The 20,122-nt window shown below is 37.4% G+C and overlaps 1 protein-coding gene across 2 annotated transcripts in view; it reads left to right on the forward strand.

The window, feature by feature from the left end:
- The window catches only part of LOC131079119 (probable magnesium transporter NIPA4), a 99,219-nt gene extending 80,860 nt beyond the window's left edge, over window positions 1–18,359 (forward strand). The window contains exons 8-9 of one of the 2 annotated variants that reach the window (XM_058016997.2): window positions 17,442–17,565; window positions 17,673–18,359. In XM_058016997.2, the coding sequence (XP_057872980.2) occupies window positions 17,442–17,565; window positions 17,673–17,794 (246 nt within the window). In that variant the 3' untranslated portion in view covers window positions 17,795–18,359. The remainder of the gene's footprint in view (window positions 1–17,441; window positions 17,566–17,672) is intronic. The other variant, XM_058016998.2, reaches the window with a different exon arrangement.
- Window positions 18,360–20,122: the final 1,763 nt, after the last annotated feature.

Consider the following 20,122-nt stretch of genomic DNA (forward strand, 5'->3'; position numbering starts at 1 on the left):
TATCTTGGTGAGGTGATGAATAAGAACCCATTCTTGAAGGGATAGAACAAGATCATTCTTGAAGGGATAGAACAAGATCATGCAATGATTAGAGAACCACTATTGGAATGAACAGTTATGTTTATATATGCTGAAACATCATCAACACAAGTGGGATGGACCTCAAGAACATCATATTCTTGTTCTCCATCCCATCCATATACTATGGATAGTAGGGCTTTCCATAAGTAGTAGTACCCTCCAGAACAGGGAATTGATTGAAAAGAACCAAGGTAAGTGGAAAAGCATTAGTGAAAATATGATATTGAAAGTTGTAAGTATGGTTGTGTGAGAATGGTAGAGTCAATAAGTGGGAGAAAGTGATTGGTGCCTATAAAGAGTAGGGATTACCCTTTTATAGTTATTCAATCAAGGAATCTTACCCTTATTAGGGAATATTACCGCTATTTATCTAGTGTAGTGGGATAGTCTCGATTAAGCTCTCTTCACTCGGGCTTTGTTGCACTAGGGTGAGAAGAATGTTTGCATAACGAACTTGTTGTGTGGCAATTGGGCTAGCATCCTCTAGAATGGAGGAATTGGATTGGAAAGAATCAAGGTAAGTGAAAAAGGATTAGTAGAAATATGATTTTGAAAGATAGGGGTATGGTTGAATGGAGTATGGTAGAGTCAATAAGTGGGAGAACATGGTTGATGCTTATAAAGGGTAGGGTTTATCCTTTTATAGTTATTTAATGAGGGAACCTCACCCTTATTAGGGAACATTATCACTATTCATCTAGTGTAGTGGGATAGACTCAATTGAGCTCTCTTGGCTTGGACTTCATGACACCAATTGACTTGAGGGTGGGAAGAACATCTGTGTAACGCATTTGCTACATGGCAATTGTGGTAGCACCCTTCTAGAATGGAGGAATTGGATTGAAAAAAGTTGAGGAGTTGAGGTAAGCAAAAAAGGATTAGTAGAAATACAACAAGGCATAGGCATGGTTGAGTGAAGTATGGTAGAGTCAATAAGTGGAGAAAGCAATTGACACCTATAGAGAGTAAGGCTTATCCTTTTGTAGTTATTCGGGGAATCTTACCCATATTAGAGAATATTATCCATGTTTATCTAGTGTAGTGGGATAGACATGATCAAGCTCTCTTGGCTTGGGCTTTGTAGTTAGCTTGGGGGCAAGGAGAATATGTGTAACAAATTTGTTGTTTGGGATTTCATTCACCTTGCTTCTTTGTCCCACATTTTGATATCTCTATTCTACCATCATATCCCTTATGTTTGTTAGTTGAATCTATTGCCCTATAGACAGTAGGGCAAGTGAAACCAAATCTAGCCTTCTTAGAAGCATCATCCTTTCCTTTGGTGCGACCTCCTATTCTATCAATATTCATTTACTTAGAGCAATTCTTGAATATCAACATGCATATGAGGACCTAGTGAGCACTATAGTGTACCGAGGTGGGACAACCTATTTCTCAAAACCTTATATAACTATAAATCATGAAACCAATCCTTATTTTTTACCTTTTCTTGGGGTGTAGTGACAACACTATAGCGCCGAATGGGCAATGCCAACTATAGAAAGGAAGCCTCATCCTTTGTTTCTATAGGCACCCCTTTTCCATGGATTAATTAGCATGCATTCAAAGAATTGGTTTTTCGCTATATTCACTTCATTGTCTAACTATTGAGAAGAGGCTCAATAATGACATAAGCTTAACAAAGGTGGTACACTTCCATGCAGGAGTGGAGAAAAGCCCCTAAAGAGATTGAAGTGTAAAGCGGAAAAATCGAACCCTAGTTGTTCTCCCCTCCCCAACTCCAAGGAGAGAGAAGGGAGAGTCACTAGGGTTGATGGTTTTCACTTAGGGGAGACTTTACATTCAAAAGAGGGGTTGAAACCCACAAGATCCAATCCCATGCAATGCAAGATTGGATTCTAAATGAGTTTCAAGGGTTAAGACATCAAGGATACCCTCTTTTGTAAAGAATGTAGATAGAATGATTGAACTAGGAATGCATGTAAAGTAGGAAAGATTCACTTATAAACAGAGATAGGGATACGGGATGAAGCTGCGGACCTGGAATTAGCAGTAAAATGTCGAGACAGTGTTGTCCTGCAAATTTGAGCGAAAGTTGACGGGATGATGGCGCCCGGCGTGCACACGGTCCTCCGAAAAATCCTCGAAACGAAGGGGGATCTGTTCGTCTCTGCACAAGGATTCCAGATCTCCAATTACAGCCGCGTACCTGCAACCTACACACAGAAAAGAGAGGACGATTGGGGGGTTAGGGATTAGGGGTTTGCCTTTAGGTCAAACCCCGGTTTTGGAATTAACCAAGAAATGAGAATGCTGTAAATGTAAATGTTTGTAATGTAAACAAGTACTGATACCTTGTTGTAAGAATGTTTGTATTCTTACATGCGAAGGTGTAATGTATGTAGTATGTTGTATGTTGTATGTGATCTCCTCTTCAATGGTTGAATCCTTGTCTTGAATGCAACACCTAGCCTTGAATGGAGACTTAGAATGCTCAATTGTTTGAAGGAATGCTTGAATGCTTGAATGTTTGAATGTTTGAATATCGCTTCCGCCTTTTGCACACGTCTTCCTCCCTTTTTTGGAAGAGGAAATGTAGTTTATATACTTGTCAATTAGGGCTGATAGATTGATTTTTCCGACCTTAGGCCGATCAGGAAACATTATTTCCCGAATTGCAAACTTAAAGACCCGATGCCCAAAAGAGGCCGGGCCCAAAATAGGGCCAGGGACTAGGGCGCTGGGCGCCATGGTCCCACCTCCCGGGACAGCAGGGTGCAAGGAAGGATCAGGCCAAGGTGCAGAAATATGCAGTTTTTGGTGTCGTAAATAGGTTTCGGGGTCTCCATTCAGCTTCAACGTTGCGCCGCCATCGTGAAGACCCAAATGCAGTCGAAATTGCAAGTGTCGCAATTTTAGGACGCTACATTTAGCCCCCACTTTAGCGGGAGTATAAGCGTACGCTCATACTTCCGGTAAAGTACAAGGAAACAACATTGAGAGACTTTCACCACGTCAAGGAGGCAAGATACACCAAGCCCCCAGTGGACTAAGGATCTTACGACTTCGATTGACAAAGTAAAAGGGAAGATCACGAGGGAGAACCATGACTGTCAGTAGTAAGGTTCCCTCACTATGAGTCATGCAAGAAAGATATCAAAAATTTTCAAGGCAAAGCTAAATTTGTCAAGAAATTTTCAAGTATCTTGAAAAGATATGAACGGGATGTATGCCCCCCTACGTTAAAGCGATCGCACACGCCTCATCGGGGGTGATTGCTTTAAGGTAGTGATACATATAAGAAATGAGAAAGGAGCACGTTATCACAAGGATTTAGCCCCCAAGTGTGAGATAAGCCCCAGGATAATAGACACAAAACACAAAGCACGAAGTGACTTCGCTTTCCTCGGGGTCAGTATGCTGTATGATAATTCATGTATATCATATGTATGTATGCATAATTGTTCTTCATTCCCCAATCAAGGAAGGTCACCTAGAAGAAGGGAACACATGTGTCTTTTGAGTCAACATGAGAGAGACCAAAAGAGATCTCAATGTTTTGCATCGTCCTCAAGTAGACAACACTAAGGACAACAAATAGAAGAATGAGAATAACACATCGAAGAAGTAACAAAAGAGGTCAAGAGAGGAGGAGAGAGTCTGCTATGCTAATGAAACTAGTCTAGCATGTCATCTACCCCCCGATCTTGCTGATCAATATTTCGGGAAGGCAGGAAACACGCTAGAGGAGGAACATCCAACACAGCAGATGGAGCTATCACAAGATCCAAACAAGGGCTATGTTCATGTTCCGAGCCACATTGTTCTTGTCTAGGAGCTAGGATAAGTGCTTTAGAAAATTCGTTAGATAAATGGTTATCAACATCAACATATTCATATTCACTATCAGAATGAATAGAAGTAACATTTTCATCATGAATAACATTTTCATCTATATCATCATCAATATTTATAAAAATAGGATGTTTAACTCGCACAGGATCAAGGCCATCATGCATCTTATGTTTAGGAGATTTCGGCTCAATCGTCGGCTGAGGAGAAAATGGAATAATACTGGTTGAAGGTGTTTTTGGGGATTGCAAAGTTTGAGAAGCAGCTGCCTGAGCTCTAAGACGACGCTTTCGTCGGCGTTCACGTGCAGAACGATTTCGTCTAGTCTTAGTAGGAAGTTGAGAAGATTGAGGAGGAGGAATGTTCTCATCCTTATCACTTGGGTGTTTAGGTTGTGGTCTCTTAGGTTGAATAATAGGAGAAGAGGAAGGTCTCTTCTCTCCGTAAGAGGAAGGAGGAGGAACTGCTCCATATAAGGGAGGAATATTTGGTTTAGGAAGGAGACCAAGTCCATCATGACGAGGAGGTATAGGTCTACTTTTAGGAAGTTTATTAGTCATAGGCATAGTCACATTCATAGGGATGGGTTGGGAATCTTCTTGAGGAAAGACATTAGTTTTATCTTTCAAAGGAAGAACTTCCTTCTCAAGAACGATAGGAATATCAAGTTTAGGTGTTCTAGGTTCGCTTAGAGATAGGATCATATCTTTTTTCCACTTTTGATAAGATTTAAAAAGATGATCACTTCGCGGAGGAAGAGATTGGAATTGTTTAGGCCAAAAGTAATCAATAGGAACGCTAGAAGTTCTTTCAGCTGGTTTAAAGAGACTATGATTGACAGTAACAACTTCGCCATTATGGGGAAATTTCAAACACTTGTGAATAGGAGAAGCAATAGCTTTCATGGAAGATAGCCAAGGATAGCCTAGCTTCACACGAAATTGTTCGGATGATGGAATAATAGCAAAGCTCATATCAAGGGATTTGTTATGGACCTCAATAGGCAATGTAATAGAACCAATTGCAGGAGAAGAAAATGCATCAAATAATTTCACAACCACATTTGTTTCGTCATAGATCACTTGATTCAATTGCAAAGTAAAAAGAAATTCTTTAGTAATGATATTAACCATACAAGAAGGATCAATAAGCACTCCACGGCAAGGTGTATTCTTGACTTTTGTAACTATATATAAAGGACCATCAGGTGCCCTGATAGTTTCACTGGAATCAAAGGTGATGGAAGGTTCTTTAGGGATTTTCTGCTGCTCTACAAAGTTAATCACATTCGGAGTCATGGACACAAGATCATCAGGTGAGACAGAGGAATCAGTAGTATCAATCGCATTAGAGGTATGAGAAGGCAATGGATCAGTAAAAATCTTAAGATTTTGGTTAGGAGGAGCTACAGATGTGTTGCCTTTATCATTCATACCAGAAACAGAGATAGTATTATTATCAATCAAATCTTGAATTTTACCCTTTAAAGCAAAACATTTTTCAGTATCATGCCCAGGATGACGATGAAATTGACAAAAAGATTTGTTATCAAAATAGGGTGAATTAATCTTTGCAGGATCTATTTGCCTTATAGGAGGAAGAGTAAGCACATTTTGTTCCAATAACTTATTCATAATACTATGCAATGATTCATTCAAAGGAGTAAACTTTCTTTCTTTCTTGAAAAACTTAGAAATAGGAGGCACACCTGATGCTGCATTCACATTGTTGTTGATGATGTTTTCATTGAATTTAATGGACTCTCTGTTCGGTTTAAACTTCCCAAATGGTTGTTGACTACTATCACCCTTATCACTCGGAGCCATAGGATTTGCTTGTTCCATTTGACTCACAGTCAGTTGATAATTGTGAAGAGTTGCGCACAACTGTTGGAAAGAAGTAAACTCAGAAAACATAAGTTTTTCTCTAATATCTTTTTGTAAATTAGAAATAAAGATTCTTTGAATATCATTGTCAGGTACTGGAAAAGAAATTTGAGCATACAAATGCTTATATCTACCAATGAAATCAGTCACTTTTTCTTTAACACCTTGTTTACAATGCATTAAATCAATCAAAGTAACTTTAGGACTTATATTGTTTTGAAATTGTTGAATAAAAGCATTTGCAAGTTGTTCGAAAGAAGTAATAGAATACGAAGGCAACGAGCAATACCATTGTAGGGCTTTATCTCTTAATGTTCTAGTAAACAGTTTTGCAAGCAACCTTTGGTCATAAGCAAAATCGGTACATATTGTTTGAAAGGTCTTAACATGTGTTAGAGGGTCACCCTTACCATTATAAAGCTCCAAATGCGGAATTTCAACATGTTTAGGGGGCATAGCTCGAACAATGTCAAGAGAAAGTGGGCTCGCGACATCAAATGTGGGCACACTAAACTTAGATTGATTCATAGAGGCAATTTGTTGCTGCAAAGAAGAGACAGTTTGTGCAAGATTGTTAATGGTCGCTTCAGTCGAAGAGTTCATATTAGACGTGTTAGATTGTGATGGAGGTATTATGTTATTGAAAGAAGGTATTGATTGAGAGTAAGGTGGTGGGACACTATGATAGTTAGTCATAGGAGATGATTGGAAAGGAGGAACACTACAAGGATGAATGGAATGGTTAAATGAATTGCCCCCTTGTGTCATGTTCATTTGTGGAGATATAATAGGAACACTCATTGAAGGAATGAATGAAGAAGTTGGATTGAATGAAGGAAGAGGGTTGATTGAAGAAGAGGGATTGCCCCCATGACTAGTGATCATAGGAGGAATGTCTTGTATTGAAGTAGTCATTATGTTTGATGTAAAAGTAGGTATACTAGCAATAGGAGTTGTCAAAGGAATAGAATGATTAACTTGAGTAGGAGGTTGTGTATAACCTAAAGTTTCGGCACAACTCTTCATAGGCATCACATTCGAATCCACAATGTGTGCAATACCACGCAAAATATCAATTCCATTCTTATCACTTTGAACCATACGTTTTAGACCCTCAATTAATGAAAGAGCTTCGCTATCGGGGTATTCTTGAGACATCCATTGTCGAAAATCATCAAATTGGTTATCCAATTTTGAAAGTTGTTCTACAGAAACCTCATGGAGAGCTCTTCATCATTAAGAGCATTAGAGGAATTACCCATGTCCTTGTTAAAAAGGCCATTCAAATTAGGTTCCATCTCCTCAGTAATTAAACCTTGGAAGGACTTAATTCTAAGGCTTCGTCTAACGGGAATAGTGTAAGTAGGGCTTATTGTTGTAAAACTCATGCACTAAAGAGAGATAGAAGATTTTGAATTTTAGAGTTCGCAAATTTCAATAAAATCAGCCAATCTCCTAGATTTAAGCTGTTAAATGCAATCAGGACAATCTCCCAAAATTTCGGAAAAAATGTCCGGGACCGTGGCGAACGGAGTGCACACGGTCCTCGCAACTTTTTTCGAAATTTTCAGGGATGAAAGTTATGATGATTTTAAAGCTAATCTGAAAAAATTTAGTGATTTTATGATCTGTAGATAGGCCAAATTAAAGTTGCAATCTCAAAATTGAACCCTACCAAGATTGTTGAAAAATGCAAAATTTGAATTTTGAAAAAGAGAGGGAAACTAAAATTTTGAATTTTATGATTTTAGAGGGAATATTGAAAGCAATGCAGGCTTTGAAACTTAAAAGTTGACTCGATTTCATGCAAAATTCAAATTTGAAAGCGGAAATCAAAGTTGCCGCAATTAAACACTTAATTTCAAAAGTCACAAATTGTAAAAATTTGAATAAAACACTGAAATTTCGAATGAATGCTAACACACTTTTCAGATTTAGTACAGTAAGGAACACAATTTTGATATGAATTTTAATTTCAACAATTTTTGAATGATTAGAAGCCTTTATCCAAGCAATCACTAGACCAACTTTGACTTTAATTTTGAAAGTGTTAAAATTGATAAGATCAGCCAAAATTCTGGATTTTAGCAGAAAAATACAGTAAGATCTAGCTTCCGAAATTTCGGAAAAAATGTCGGGGACGATGGCGCTCGGGGTGCACACGGTCCTCGCAACTTTTTTCCAAATTTTCAGGGATGAGAGATATTGTGATTTTGTTGCGGAATCCAAAGTTACAGCCGATTTGGAGGTGTTTTGATCAGTGAAATTATCAGACAAAGGTTGAATCAAGAAGGTTTTAAAAATTAGGGTTTTGACATTTAACCACTTAATTTTCAGAGTTAAAGCACAAATATGAATTGACAATTTGCAATAGAAGGGTAAATCTGAAACAAGCATTAACAATTAAACATTTCACAAGCTCAATTATTAAAAAGAAATTTTTAGGGTTTTTATGCAATCAACCTCTAAAATTTGCAAAAGATCAAACATGGAAATGTAATTAAGGAAACAAAATTTTCAGATCTAACCATGAATAATCAGAATGAGGATGTTCACGTCGGGTTCACCAAAATGTAAAGCGGAAAAATCGAACCCTAGTTGTTCTCCCCTCCCCAACTCCAAGGAGAGAGAAGGGAGAGTCACTAGGGTTGATGGTTTTCACTTAGGGGAGACTTTACATTCAAAAGAGGGGTTGTAACCCACAAGATCCAATCCCATGCAATGCAAGATTGGATTCTAAATGAGTTTCAAGGGTTAAGACATCAAGGATACCCTCTTTTGTAAAGAATGTAGATAGAATGATTGAACTAGGAATGCATGTAAAGTAGGAAAGATTCACTTATAAACAGAGATAGGGATATGGGATGAAACTGCGGACCTGGAATTAGCAGTAAAATGTCGAGACAGTGTTGTCCTGCAAATTTGAGCGAAAGTTGATGGGACGATGGCGCCCGGTGTGCACACGGTCCTCCGAAAAATCCTCGAAACGAAGGGGGATCTGTTCGTCTCTGCACAAGGATTCCAGATCTCCAATTACAGCCGCGTACCTACAACCTACACACAGAAAAGAGAGGACGATTGGGGGGTTAGGGATTAGCGGTTTGCCTTTAGGTCAAACCCCGGTTTTGGAATTAACCAAGAAATGAGAATGCTGTAAATGTAAATGTTTGTAATGTAAACAAGTACTGATACCTTGTTGTAAGAATGTTTGTATTCTTACATGCGAAGGTGTAATGTATGTAGTATGTTGTATGTTGTATGTGATCTCCTCTTCAATGGTTGAATCCTTGTCTTGAATGCAACACCTAGCCTTGAATGGAGACTTAGAATGCTCAATTGTTTGAAGGAATGCTTGAATGCTTGAATGCTTGAATGTTTGAATATCGCTTCCGCCTTTTGCACACATATGTCTTCCTCCCTTTTTTGGAAGAGGAAATGTAGTTTATATACTTGTCAATTAGGGCTGATAGACTGATTTTTCCGACCTTAGGCCGACCAGGAAACATTATTTCCCGAATTGCAAACTTAAAGACCCGATGCCCAAAAGAGGCCGGGCCCAAAATAGGGCCAGGGACCAGGGCGCTGGGCGCCATGGTCCCACCTCCCGGGACAGCAGGGTGCAAGGAAGGATCAGGCCAAGGTGCAGAAATATGCAGTTTTTGGTGTCGTAAACAGGTTTCGGGGTCTCCATTCAGGTTCAACGTTGCGCTGCCATCGTGAAGACCCAAATGCAGTCGAATTGCAAGTGTCGCAATTTTAGGACGCTACATGAAGATAAGTTAGAAAAGCTTACCTTTGGATGGCATCTAGTAGAAGAAAATATTGCTTTTAATTTAGAACCAACCTCTTTCAAGCAAGCAATGAAATAGAATGTGATGCGTTGCTCAAGAGGAACTTGGCAGTTGGCTGATCCTCCACTGAATTGTAATGCCATTGGTTGCAGTCTTTTGAAACAAATACAAGGTAGATGGCTCACTTGACAAACACAAAGCAAGGCTGGTCATAACAGGATATGCTAAAAAATGGACAAACTATGAGGAGAGCTTTGCACCAATAATGAAATGACTACCCATTAGGGTTTTATTGGCTTTGACAACACAAAATGGATAAAAAGTCTATCAAATCAACAAGTAATTGGCGAGTCTATTCAAAAGACATGCGGGGCATAGTTCAAATGTTGAATAAATATCAAAAAAACATGTTTTTTTGCCTTAAAGAAAATTATGAAAATGGTGTGTACCATGAAGATTTGTGTGATTTTCAATGTCCGAATTTGAGCTTGGTGATAGGGGCTCAGCCCGTCAACCCCACTTTGTATCATGGCAAGTAATGTGTAAGGGGCACTACTTGTTGACCCTAAACCCTTGCCAAACTCATTTGATACATTTTGTGTTGAATTTTGCATGTAATTCTTTAAAAAAATAAAATTTCTAAGTTGCCAACTGTCATTTTCATTGAGGCTAAATTTATTGGTTTGCCAAGTTCAAGTCAAGTCCAAGTTTTTGAACTATGGTTGTAGTGATATCTTCAAAGTTTTGGTATGAAAGAATGGGCCACATTGGTGACAAAAGGCCCTAGGGCCTTGAAATCTTAGGATATGGATGAGGGGCCCAAAGATTATTCTTTGGATTTTGATTTTTGTGAAGGTTGCATATATGAGAAACATAATTGTGTTAAGTTTAATTGAGCTTTGTTAAAGTGAATGAGATTTTGGATGGGCTTCATATTGATGTTTTTGGTATTGTTTTTTCTATTTAGAATTTGGGGTTCTATTCAAGGGTCTAGCCTAGAAGAAAGAAAATACAAACTAAAAGGATTCTAAAAATTTGTACGCACAAGTAGAAAAAACAACCATGTCGGGTTAGATTCTTTTTTCTTATGAGATCTAAGGACCATATGTCCAAGAGACCATTTTTTTGATGCCTTTTTTGATTGTTTATTGTAGTCCCTCCTATATTGTCTTCTTTCTCATAATTTGAATATGTAGGGGAAGTAGATAGCAATTGATTAATAGTATTAAAGACAAATTCAGGGGTAACAATATCCATTCTCTATTCCTTTGCAATTGTCAAATTTGATAGCCATTTATCATGCTCAGATTTGAATGGGAAAGGAATAGGGAGTTGAGGAGAAATTGATTTCGTGCCACTAACAACTTGACCAAAAATTGAGGCAACTTTTTCTCAACATTGCTGCCTCCATTAGCTTCTTCCATTTGCATAGCATATAGTCACTCTTGCTTACCCAAGGGAATCCCAAACAATTGTAGACTACTTAGGGCTCATAGCAAGGGAAGGAGGACTTGAATCATCTAAATGGTAAGACTCCTTTCTCTTTAGTGATAGGTGCAATAAGTAGGCTTCTTCTCACCATGAGGCGTTTTTGATATTTTTGGTTCTTTGGCATGGCAATATGCCATTACATGTACAACAATGAAGCATTTCCTACATTTGAAAGCTATATTTTCATACTCTAGCACTTGTTTCCATGCATGATTCGCCACTTTCAACCATATCATAACCAACAAGCCTTTTGAGATATCAATCTACACCTGAATCCTAGTTGAAGGAGAGTGGATTAGACCATAGTTTTTGGATCAAGGGCCAGAATTGACCTAGTACATTGTCTATGCCTTGCAAACAAGAGTCAACCTAGAATTGTAGTGGGAGGAATGGTAGCCTAATCCAAAAATACAAAACACCAAAGGGTATTTTGTCATTGGGCTGAAATTTAGAAGCTAGGGTTGAAATCTAGAAACCACGGTTTCACCATGAGGACATGCTTGTCCCAAAATCAAGGACCTTGAACCAATATGAATGCCCATTGTGCGTGATATTTGTATAGCAAGACAAAAAACCGTGAGCACTAGGAAATATTTGAATGGTGTTGTGGAAGCTTGAGTGCTATTTTTTTAGTGACAAAAGCATGTATACTTGGCTAGAAGGTGTTAATCTTATATATCAAACCTAGGTTGGAATATTTAGCTTCCTTTGTTAGAACATCTTGCCCTAACATGAGCTCTAGATGGACCATAAAGTGTGAAACAATATTCATGTGATTCATTTGAGCTTCAAATCGCCTAAATATTCCTTTAGAAGAGATCTAGGCACCTCCTTAGAGTCCAAATGACTTAGAGAACTTAGGGGATGAGCTCTCTTGTTGTCGCAACCTTTCATACAATATGTTTGTTACCATCTTGATCATGCTTGTATTGCATAATTGGAGTAGGTGACAACCATATAGAGGAGGGACCCAGGACATTAGGAGTCAAAGAAACAATTGCATATGGGGCTACACTTACAATAATCTTCTGTTCTATTCATCTAGGACCATCAAGAGGAGCAAAATCCCCATGGATTGTATGTTATGAAACATAAGACTCAGGATTTTCTTTAGAGGTGTGATTAGCTTTCTGAAAATGAGGTAGATAACATTTGCACTGATATTTTATTAGAAGGGTCAGCCTATGAGGATGAGGCATTGGTGTTGATCTTGAAGAACATGAATATAGTTGCTTGTTTGATCAACTCCCATGCTTTGTCTCTCTTGATAGTGATGCAGATTATAATGATGTGGCAAGTATCCATGTTGAGGAAGATGTGCACAATGTTTCTTATGGTTGCCCTTAGGCCTTTTCCTCTTTTGTCAATGACCTATGCATTGACTTATATCAGTCTATGGATTCAATTACCTTTGGCATCATCAATTAGGAGTCCAAACACACCCAAAACTGTTGCAAAGGCTACCAAACATGAAGAGACAGTTTTGATATATAAATCTGAGCATTATCAGGTCTGATAATGAATTGTTGTAGTTTTAAACAGTAATGTCAACCTCTGATAACCACCTTCAAACATGCATAAAACACCTCGAAATGGTCGTCACTCACCAAACACCAACACAACATTGTAGCGGTTACTGTGGTGGCATTGTAGTGAGTACTGTAGCAGCATTATAGCAACACTACAGAGGGCATTGTATTGGGTACTGTAGCTTCATTGTAGTGGGTATTGTAGCATGCAACCCTCATGCCTTTTTTCTCCAAATACCCTCTATAATTTGCTAAACCAATATTACCAAGAAAATCTTCACTCTAGGAACAAAATGCAAACTTCGAAATATTATTTAAACACAAATGTCCACAAAACAACATAGGGCACAAATCTTCCAACTCAAACACGTAGCTCCTATGTGAACTCTGTGTGAATCCACCATAAACTAGCTAGGGAGGATCTTTCAACACTGAAACCAGCAAATTCAAGAGGGTTTCATCCTCAAGGGTTTTTGAGAAGAACACAAGTTCTCTCCAAATTGTAGAAGTAAAATCATATTCATCTACAACCTACAATGGGATCTCAACGTCCTTTTATACTTCTTCAAGCAATAAAATATTACTTTTTTTCTTATGTGCTCCAAAACTCTTTTTATAAATTAAAAAATTAACTTTATAGAACACTTTTCACCTTTTTGAGGAATAATAATGTTTTCTCATGAATAAAGTCCCTTTTCCAAGGCACCCACTAGAAATAACTTTTCAACACCTTTAAAATGAGCTATTACACTTAGTTGCCCCATTTATAATTTCCAATATTAGACAACTTAAGTGAAATATTAATTAGAGAACTAAATAATATCTCTAAGTTGCGGAAAACACTCAAATGATGTAATAGTGCAATTTTGATCACACCAAAGTGATATTGAGGACTAGGGACAATGTTCGGAGGCAAACAGGCGACTTCGTAAAAATAACTTGCTTCTCCAAGAAGTTTGGAGAACACCTAAAAGGTCGGAAATCGATTTCAAAGGCATCAAAGGGCATTATCTAACCAATTGAACTCAAATCCAAGAACAATTGCTTTGCAAGACTGGTCAAATGCTTCTCCAAGAACATTGGAGTTCTCCTTAACTAGTTAGCCTCTAGAAGACTTGGAAATTGGCTAAATGTGCATGAATTGGCTAAGCACCAAAAGGGGACATTATTGAGAGGTATATTCAATTTGATTTTTGTTGTATTTTTGGACTATCTGTTAATGATAATGAGAATAGAATTGTGAAAGAGGTAGTAGAATGAAATGAGAGGAAGTGTTTGAAGGAATGGAACAAGTTGGTTGTAATGGGTCTTCAAGAAGTTCAGTTTTAAGGGTAAGATTGAAAAATAGAAGGTATGATTGGTGACTAAGGGCTATTCCTAGAATTTTTCTTTTGTTGCATATCTTACATCGTTTAGATTGTTGTTGCATATGATATGGAGTTTGAGTAGATGGATGCTAAGACAACAGTTTTGCATGAATATTTGTAGTTGAAAACCTACACAACATAGTATGAGCACACTATTATATAGTCTCTATGGTATCCACATTATCAAATGAATGCAATGGATGTAAATGGATGTGGTGCCTTCGCAAGCACATACATTCAATGTGTGGAGACACATGCACATTGCCTCCCATTGTCACAAGGTGCCTCCCGAGCTATCCTCAACATAGATCCATCCTACCTATCAGATTCCCTTTGGAAAAATTCAAAAAAGCATTTGAAAGTGTAAAGCTTGGATGGAATTTATTACAGAACAGTCTTCACATTGAGACTTCCCAAAATTTTAGAAATTCAATTTTTGTGTTTTTGTATGTTCCATAATTTTTTCCCCAGCTTTTCAGTGAAACCTCATTGATTATTGTTTCTGCTATGAAAAATTAATAATTATTGGTGGGCTACAATGGGTTCCATGAACTTTAAATGGTCATTTTTTTATTAAGATAATATATCTTTTCTTGATTGTTTTCTATGGAGTGTCGGGGGATATGAATGAAATGCTTCACAAAATGGCATATATCAAGTATTTTCTGTAGGATCTCTTTGAAGGAAATTCTTCTTAGTGTGGAAAGTGGTTTGGGGACATGGTAGCAACATAACTCTATAATTTTCCTGTGGGTTCTATGGGGGTCCACACCTGAAGCAAAAATACAATTACAGAAGGGCTATAGGCCGAAATCACTGTATAAAAAACAACCTAATATTATATAAATTGGATATAGAAATTTAACAAATAAAAACCAGCAAAAAGGAAGGTTTATTAGTTAGAAAGGAGCAGAGACTGCTGCAGCACCATCAGCTCTATCCACTATCATCACATGTGGTTGTATAAAATCCTTTTGGACAGCTCTTACTGTTAATTTTAGGCAATCAGATGTTAATTTAAGCAATTGGATTATAATCAGACTGATGTTGATCTCATATATCCCTTCTAGATGTTTAAACATCTCTCGGGCTGTCTTCAATTTGGAGATGACTGGAACAAGATGATCCTTCACGGAATCAATAAGGAACTTCTTTGCTTTGAGGGCATTCTTCTTGAATTGCTTTAGCTCTTCCGGATCCGAAGGTTCAGTCAGATCCATGTCTTCCACAAACTGTAACAGCTCTAATTCTTCAAGAGCAAGGAGGACACGAACTTTCCATGATGTAAAGTTGAGGGCACCTTCAAGTCTATCCTCTACTTTCAGACCTGTGACCATCTTGCAAAACTAAAACAACAAACTGAAAGTGAAGGACAACTAATAATCTGATTATTTTGAATGAACCTAAAACTCTGATACCATGTTAATTTAAAGCAATCAGATGTTAATTTAAGCAATTAGATTATAATTAGACTATGAATAAACAGTAACAGCAATAAGACACAAGACAAAAGACACCAATACCTTGGGAAAACCTCCTTCTTGGAGGTGAAAAACCCAGCCTTAAAGATGATTTGTATTATTTCAAATGTAGGCAATTACAATATAGCGAACTTATCTCAGATTGCTGTCCAAACAGCAAGTTAGCAGAGCAATGAAGGATGCAGCTCTAATCAACAGCAGATGACTAAAGGAGATCAGCAGCAGATGTCTTAGGTAGGCTAGAGCAGAATCGCACAAGGAGAGCCTTCAAGTTCGCTTGAAGATCTTGACAACTTCGCCTAACAATAGTCTTAAATAAATTCACACAAGAGAAGAAGAGTTCGCCAATGTAGCAGAGCAGATTGTATTCGTGGTGAATGGATGATCAAATGACTTCATTTTGTTGTTAGTTTTATATCAACCTTTGGCGCCAAATATCCTCAAGTCGGCTTGCATATTTATTTAATTATGTTATATTGTCATTGTGCATTCAATACGCTACACATTTGGGTCCAGCCCAATAATTACATTTAATTGCCTTCCATGTTACATGCTTTTACATTTGGGTCCAGCCCAATAACACATTTACATGAGAGATAATACATATGAATTTTAATTGTCATTGTCAACATTAAAATTCGATAATCAGGTATCCAAGCTAGCTAATCTTTTCAACACTTACAACATCATCCTTGGAAGTCCATAGCAATGGAAACTCCATCCTGCAAGACTCCTGTTCTCTCTAGCCTGTCAGAACCCAAAATGTCCTTCACAAAGGCCGACAAAACATAATGTTTGATGTTGAAGGTGCACACTTGAGATGCTGGTTAGGAACAACACTCCTCAACACAGCATCTTGCTCATGATTACCTCTTGGCATATCTAACACCACAGACCAAACAAAATTCCCATGAACAGCACAGTAGACCAAACAGAATAATAACCCCTGCCAAAGAAAAGAACTCAGCATCTAAGATATAAAGAGCAGAGTGCATCTTTTGCACAAGGTTTGATAATACATCAGGTGTAGGCATTTAGATCCCATGTTGACTCATGAAGAGTACAAAACGGTGCCCACTATAGTAATATGTTCAAGCATGCTGAATCATATCCATTGATATGATGGAGACTGCAAATTAAGGGGAGTTGGTGGAAAGCTACTAAGATTTTTATGTTCAATGTCATCCTTCACAAAGAATGGGAATTGATTAACATTGACATTTGTAATTCTATCTGCTATCCCATTGCTGTCTCTAAAGTGATGCTTCAAATTTTTATCTGGAAAACTTACCCCTAACAGCTTAACTACTTCAATGATGTTTTTAAGATTCCAATCTCTTAAGACTATCATTGACACACCCATTAATGATAAATTGAGAATCTCCCTCAACCTCTAGACACCAACAATGCTCCGATTTAGCTAATTTGATGCCTTCCAGATGCAAAAGTGCTTTAGTTCATTGTTGGTCTTAGAACCCATGAAAAAAGAACTGCCTTTGACAAATGATCCATCATGGGACTGGATGTACTGCTTTATTAGCACTGTAATGTGCAGTGGGCTCTTTATGCTGGTCCTCTTGAAAACTATTGCTGACCATAATATTGTAAAAGCAAGTAACCAGGGAGTATAAATATTTCATATCCTCCCTAACGGAGACATGCCTCTGATGATGCTTTTGAGTCTTTTCTCTTTTTGTGTAATTGACCCTTTACTTGAGAGTACTAAATGGTGTATTTTTATCTTCAGGGTTATTTTCTGTCAAAGTCTTTTCTCTACACTGTCTGTATTCCACGTATCACTCTTCTATTTTCATTATTATGGTATTCCAGATTATTTTCAGTAGGTAAATGATTGTTTTATTTTTCTTGTGACATACAAATAGACTTTGTCTGGGAATAATTCTGGTTAATGTAATTATGAACTTGTGCATTTAGGTCATCTATTTCTGTCAAGTTCTGAATGTATATATTGATTTAGGCTAATATTTGGTTTTCAATTCAGGACTGGGATAGACAGAACCCATCTCAGATTGTAACAGAAATGTGTGGTTTTGTAACAATCCTCTCTGGCACTTTTTTACTCCATAAAACCAAGGATCTCGGTGATAATTTATCTTCAGGAATAGGTATTTTTCTCATTGTTTCTTATTCTTTCTATAAGAAAAACCTTTTTGTTTTTTGTTTTCACATATTGTGCTTACGTAGCCTCATTTCTGATATTGGTATCCTTAAGCTGGATATACAGGCATTCCAACATCACACTCGTCACGCAATTCTAAGCGTCCTGAGGATGATGGTTTCATATCTGAAGACATACCACTTCGTCGGCCAGATTCCTTTAGGACACCTGTATGAGGTCATTTGTATGGACATTTCATGTAATTCTCTTCGAGGATATTTCATGTAATTCTCTTCGATTATTATTGGCAAAAAAAAGGAGTTCCCTTATTTGGAGGAGTTTCTTCTCACTTTAGCGTGACCAGTTAAGTCAAAATATTAGATTCTGGTGCACGGTGAACAGATAGCTTTGTAATTATACAAAGCTCAAAGTGTAATCATGGTAGCAGAGTTGAGTTGTATAATCTGCGCTTCAGGTTATGCCATATTTCATTTAAGATCCATTTTCTTAATAATCTGGACAGAGCCAGCTGCTGCTTAATGGCAAAGTGTATTTTCCCTCAATATTTTATGGCAAGTTGCAAATCTTTCTGCTCGATTGGGCATGTATTTTGATTTTTGTCAGAGAACTATCTTTTCTTCAGTATTCTGATCACATTATTACATCCTTTATTGTTCTACTTTATTGATCCAAATAACCGGAGCTGTAGTTCGACAAAGCTTGTAAAACTTGTATCGGTTTGTTTTTGGCTCTCCATATATGCTCTCAATCCAGAAGAAAACTTGTAAAGTTTATGATGAACAGTCTAGTTGATTGAATATTTTCAATTGGCTTAATGCCTGTTGGAAATGACATACAATTTAACTCACTGCAGCCTGCAGTGAACTGAACATACTTTATTGGCTTGTGAATTTGCTTTTGCCTAGTATTTCTTTATCAAATCTAGTCTGCTTTATGGGTTCATATGCCAACACAATTTGCAAAGTGCCTTGCTCTTCTGACAAGAACATAGACAATTCTCAGTCTCAACAATTTTTGCTGAGAATTTGAAGTTGTGGCACTTGAACAAGTTACTATTTTTAGATAATTTTTATGGGTAACACGCTCCTCGCAACTTTCTTTGGTATTCTGTTTTTTAATTAATTTTAACCAATCGTCCCCTCAATGAAAATGTTGCATTTAGGTGTTAAAAGCGGTTTTTAAAGTTGACAGCATGACAGACCAAATTTAGTCGTGAGGTGCCCGTTAGACAAATATTTCACAAGCAAATTATTTGTCACTTGCCTTGTATATTACTTAAAAGTTCTGGCATTCATAAATCACAATCTTGACAAAAATTTTCAGCAATTTTTTGTTGAACTATACAATATTCAAAGCAATTATCATTAAATTAATTTGACCCATGTTAAACTAAATAATTTCAATTTAAAAATCTATGAATCCCTTGGATTTCAATTATTACCATTAACATAATATTGTCTCGTGGTGCAAATTCTATTTTAAAAGAAACTGAATGAGAATTTTTCTGTTTCCCAAGCTTACTTCAAAATTAATGTTTGATTTAAAGGTAGTTAATAGAACGTATCAGCTTAAAAAATACAAATTCATAAGATTCAAGTCCATTGTCGATGGGTGACTTAATGGTTAATAATTGATAAATTTTATATATTATACATTTAGTAAATCTTTGTAAGTGTGCCCTAAACATATTTTTACAATTTATATGACAATTTGGGGTTACTCTCTACCGCATCAACAATAGAGGGGCCCTCAAGATCTTGTATCTTGATTAACTGTCTGGATTTGAAGTGGGGCATTTGCATTCTGCTTGGGGTACGTCCCTAGCTCACTTTGTTTTTCTTTTTGGAGGGAGAAGGGGTGGGGTTCATCTCATAATGTGATGGTTAAATGGAGGTGTTGTTGTGGCCACCAAGGTTCAAACACCTACTGGGTCATTGTGATCACATGCTTGTGCCTTAGCTGATCCAATGTGTTTGTGGGTTTGAGCCTTAGCTCTATCAAGCCCCAATATGGTTCTTAGAACCATTGAAACCTTGAACTATTCTTGGCTCCCCTTCTTCCTTCGATAAATTCTCTTCATGCCTTAATCAGTTTGAGAGAAGAAAATTATCAATGTTTTCAAAGGTTCTCAAAACCATCTAAAGGCGACCCCTAAAATTCTATGGTAGTTGGTATATTAGCTGAAGGGTGCCTATGTAGAGAATCGATTTTCGAATATAATCTCCCACCCATCAACGACTATTTAAACCTCAAAATATTTCTACAATATCATTTTAATTTATCATGCCTTCAATTAAACTCAACTTGTTTTTGATTAGTAACTAGGGTGCTAACCCTTAACATAGTAAAAAACTATCAATAGAAAACAAACATCATCAAGAGAAATGATGTTGGCAAAAAAACAATTGCCCATAGGCAATTAGAAACAAACACAGTCAGACAGGCAAGGAATGCTATCTAACTAGAGAACAAAAAAGACTCCCCTCAAGGGGGGGGGGTGAGACACCCAAACCCCAACGAGGGGGGGTTTTGGGTAGGGGAGA

This window comes from Cryptomeria japonica, chromosome 10, assembly GCF_030272615.1.
Source record: "Cryptomeria japonica chromosome 10, Sugi_1.0, whole genome shotgun sequence".
Taxonomy (NCBI): Eukaryota; Viridiplantae; Streptophyta; class Pinopsida; order Cupressales; family Cupressaceae; genus Cryptomeria; species Cryptomeria japonica.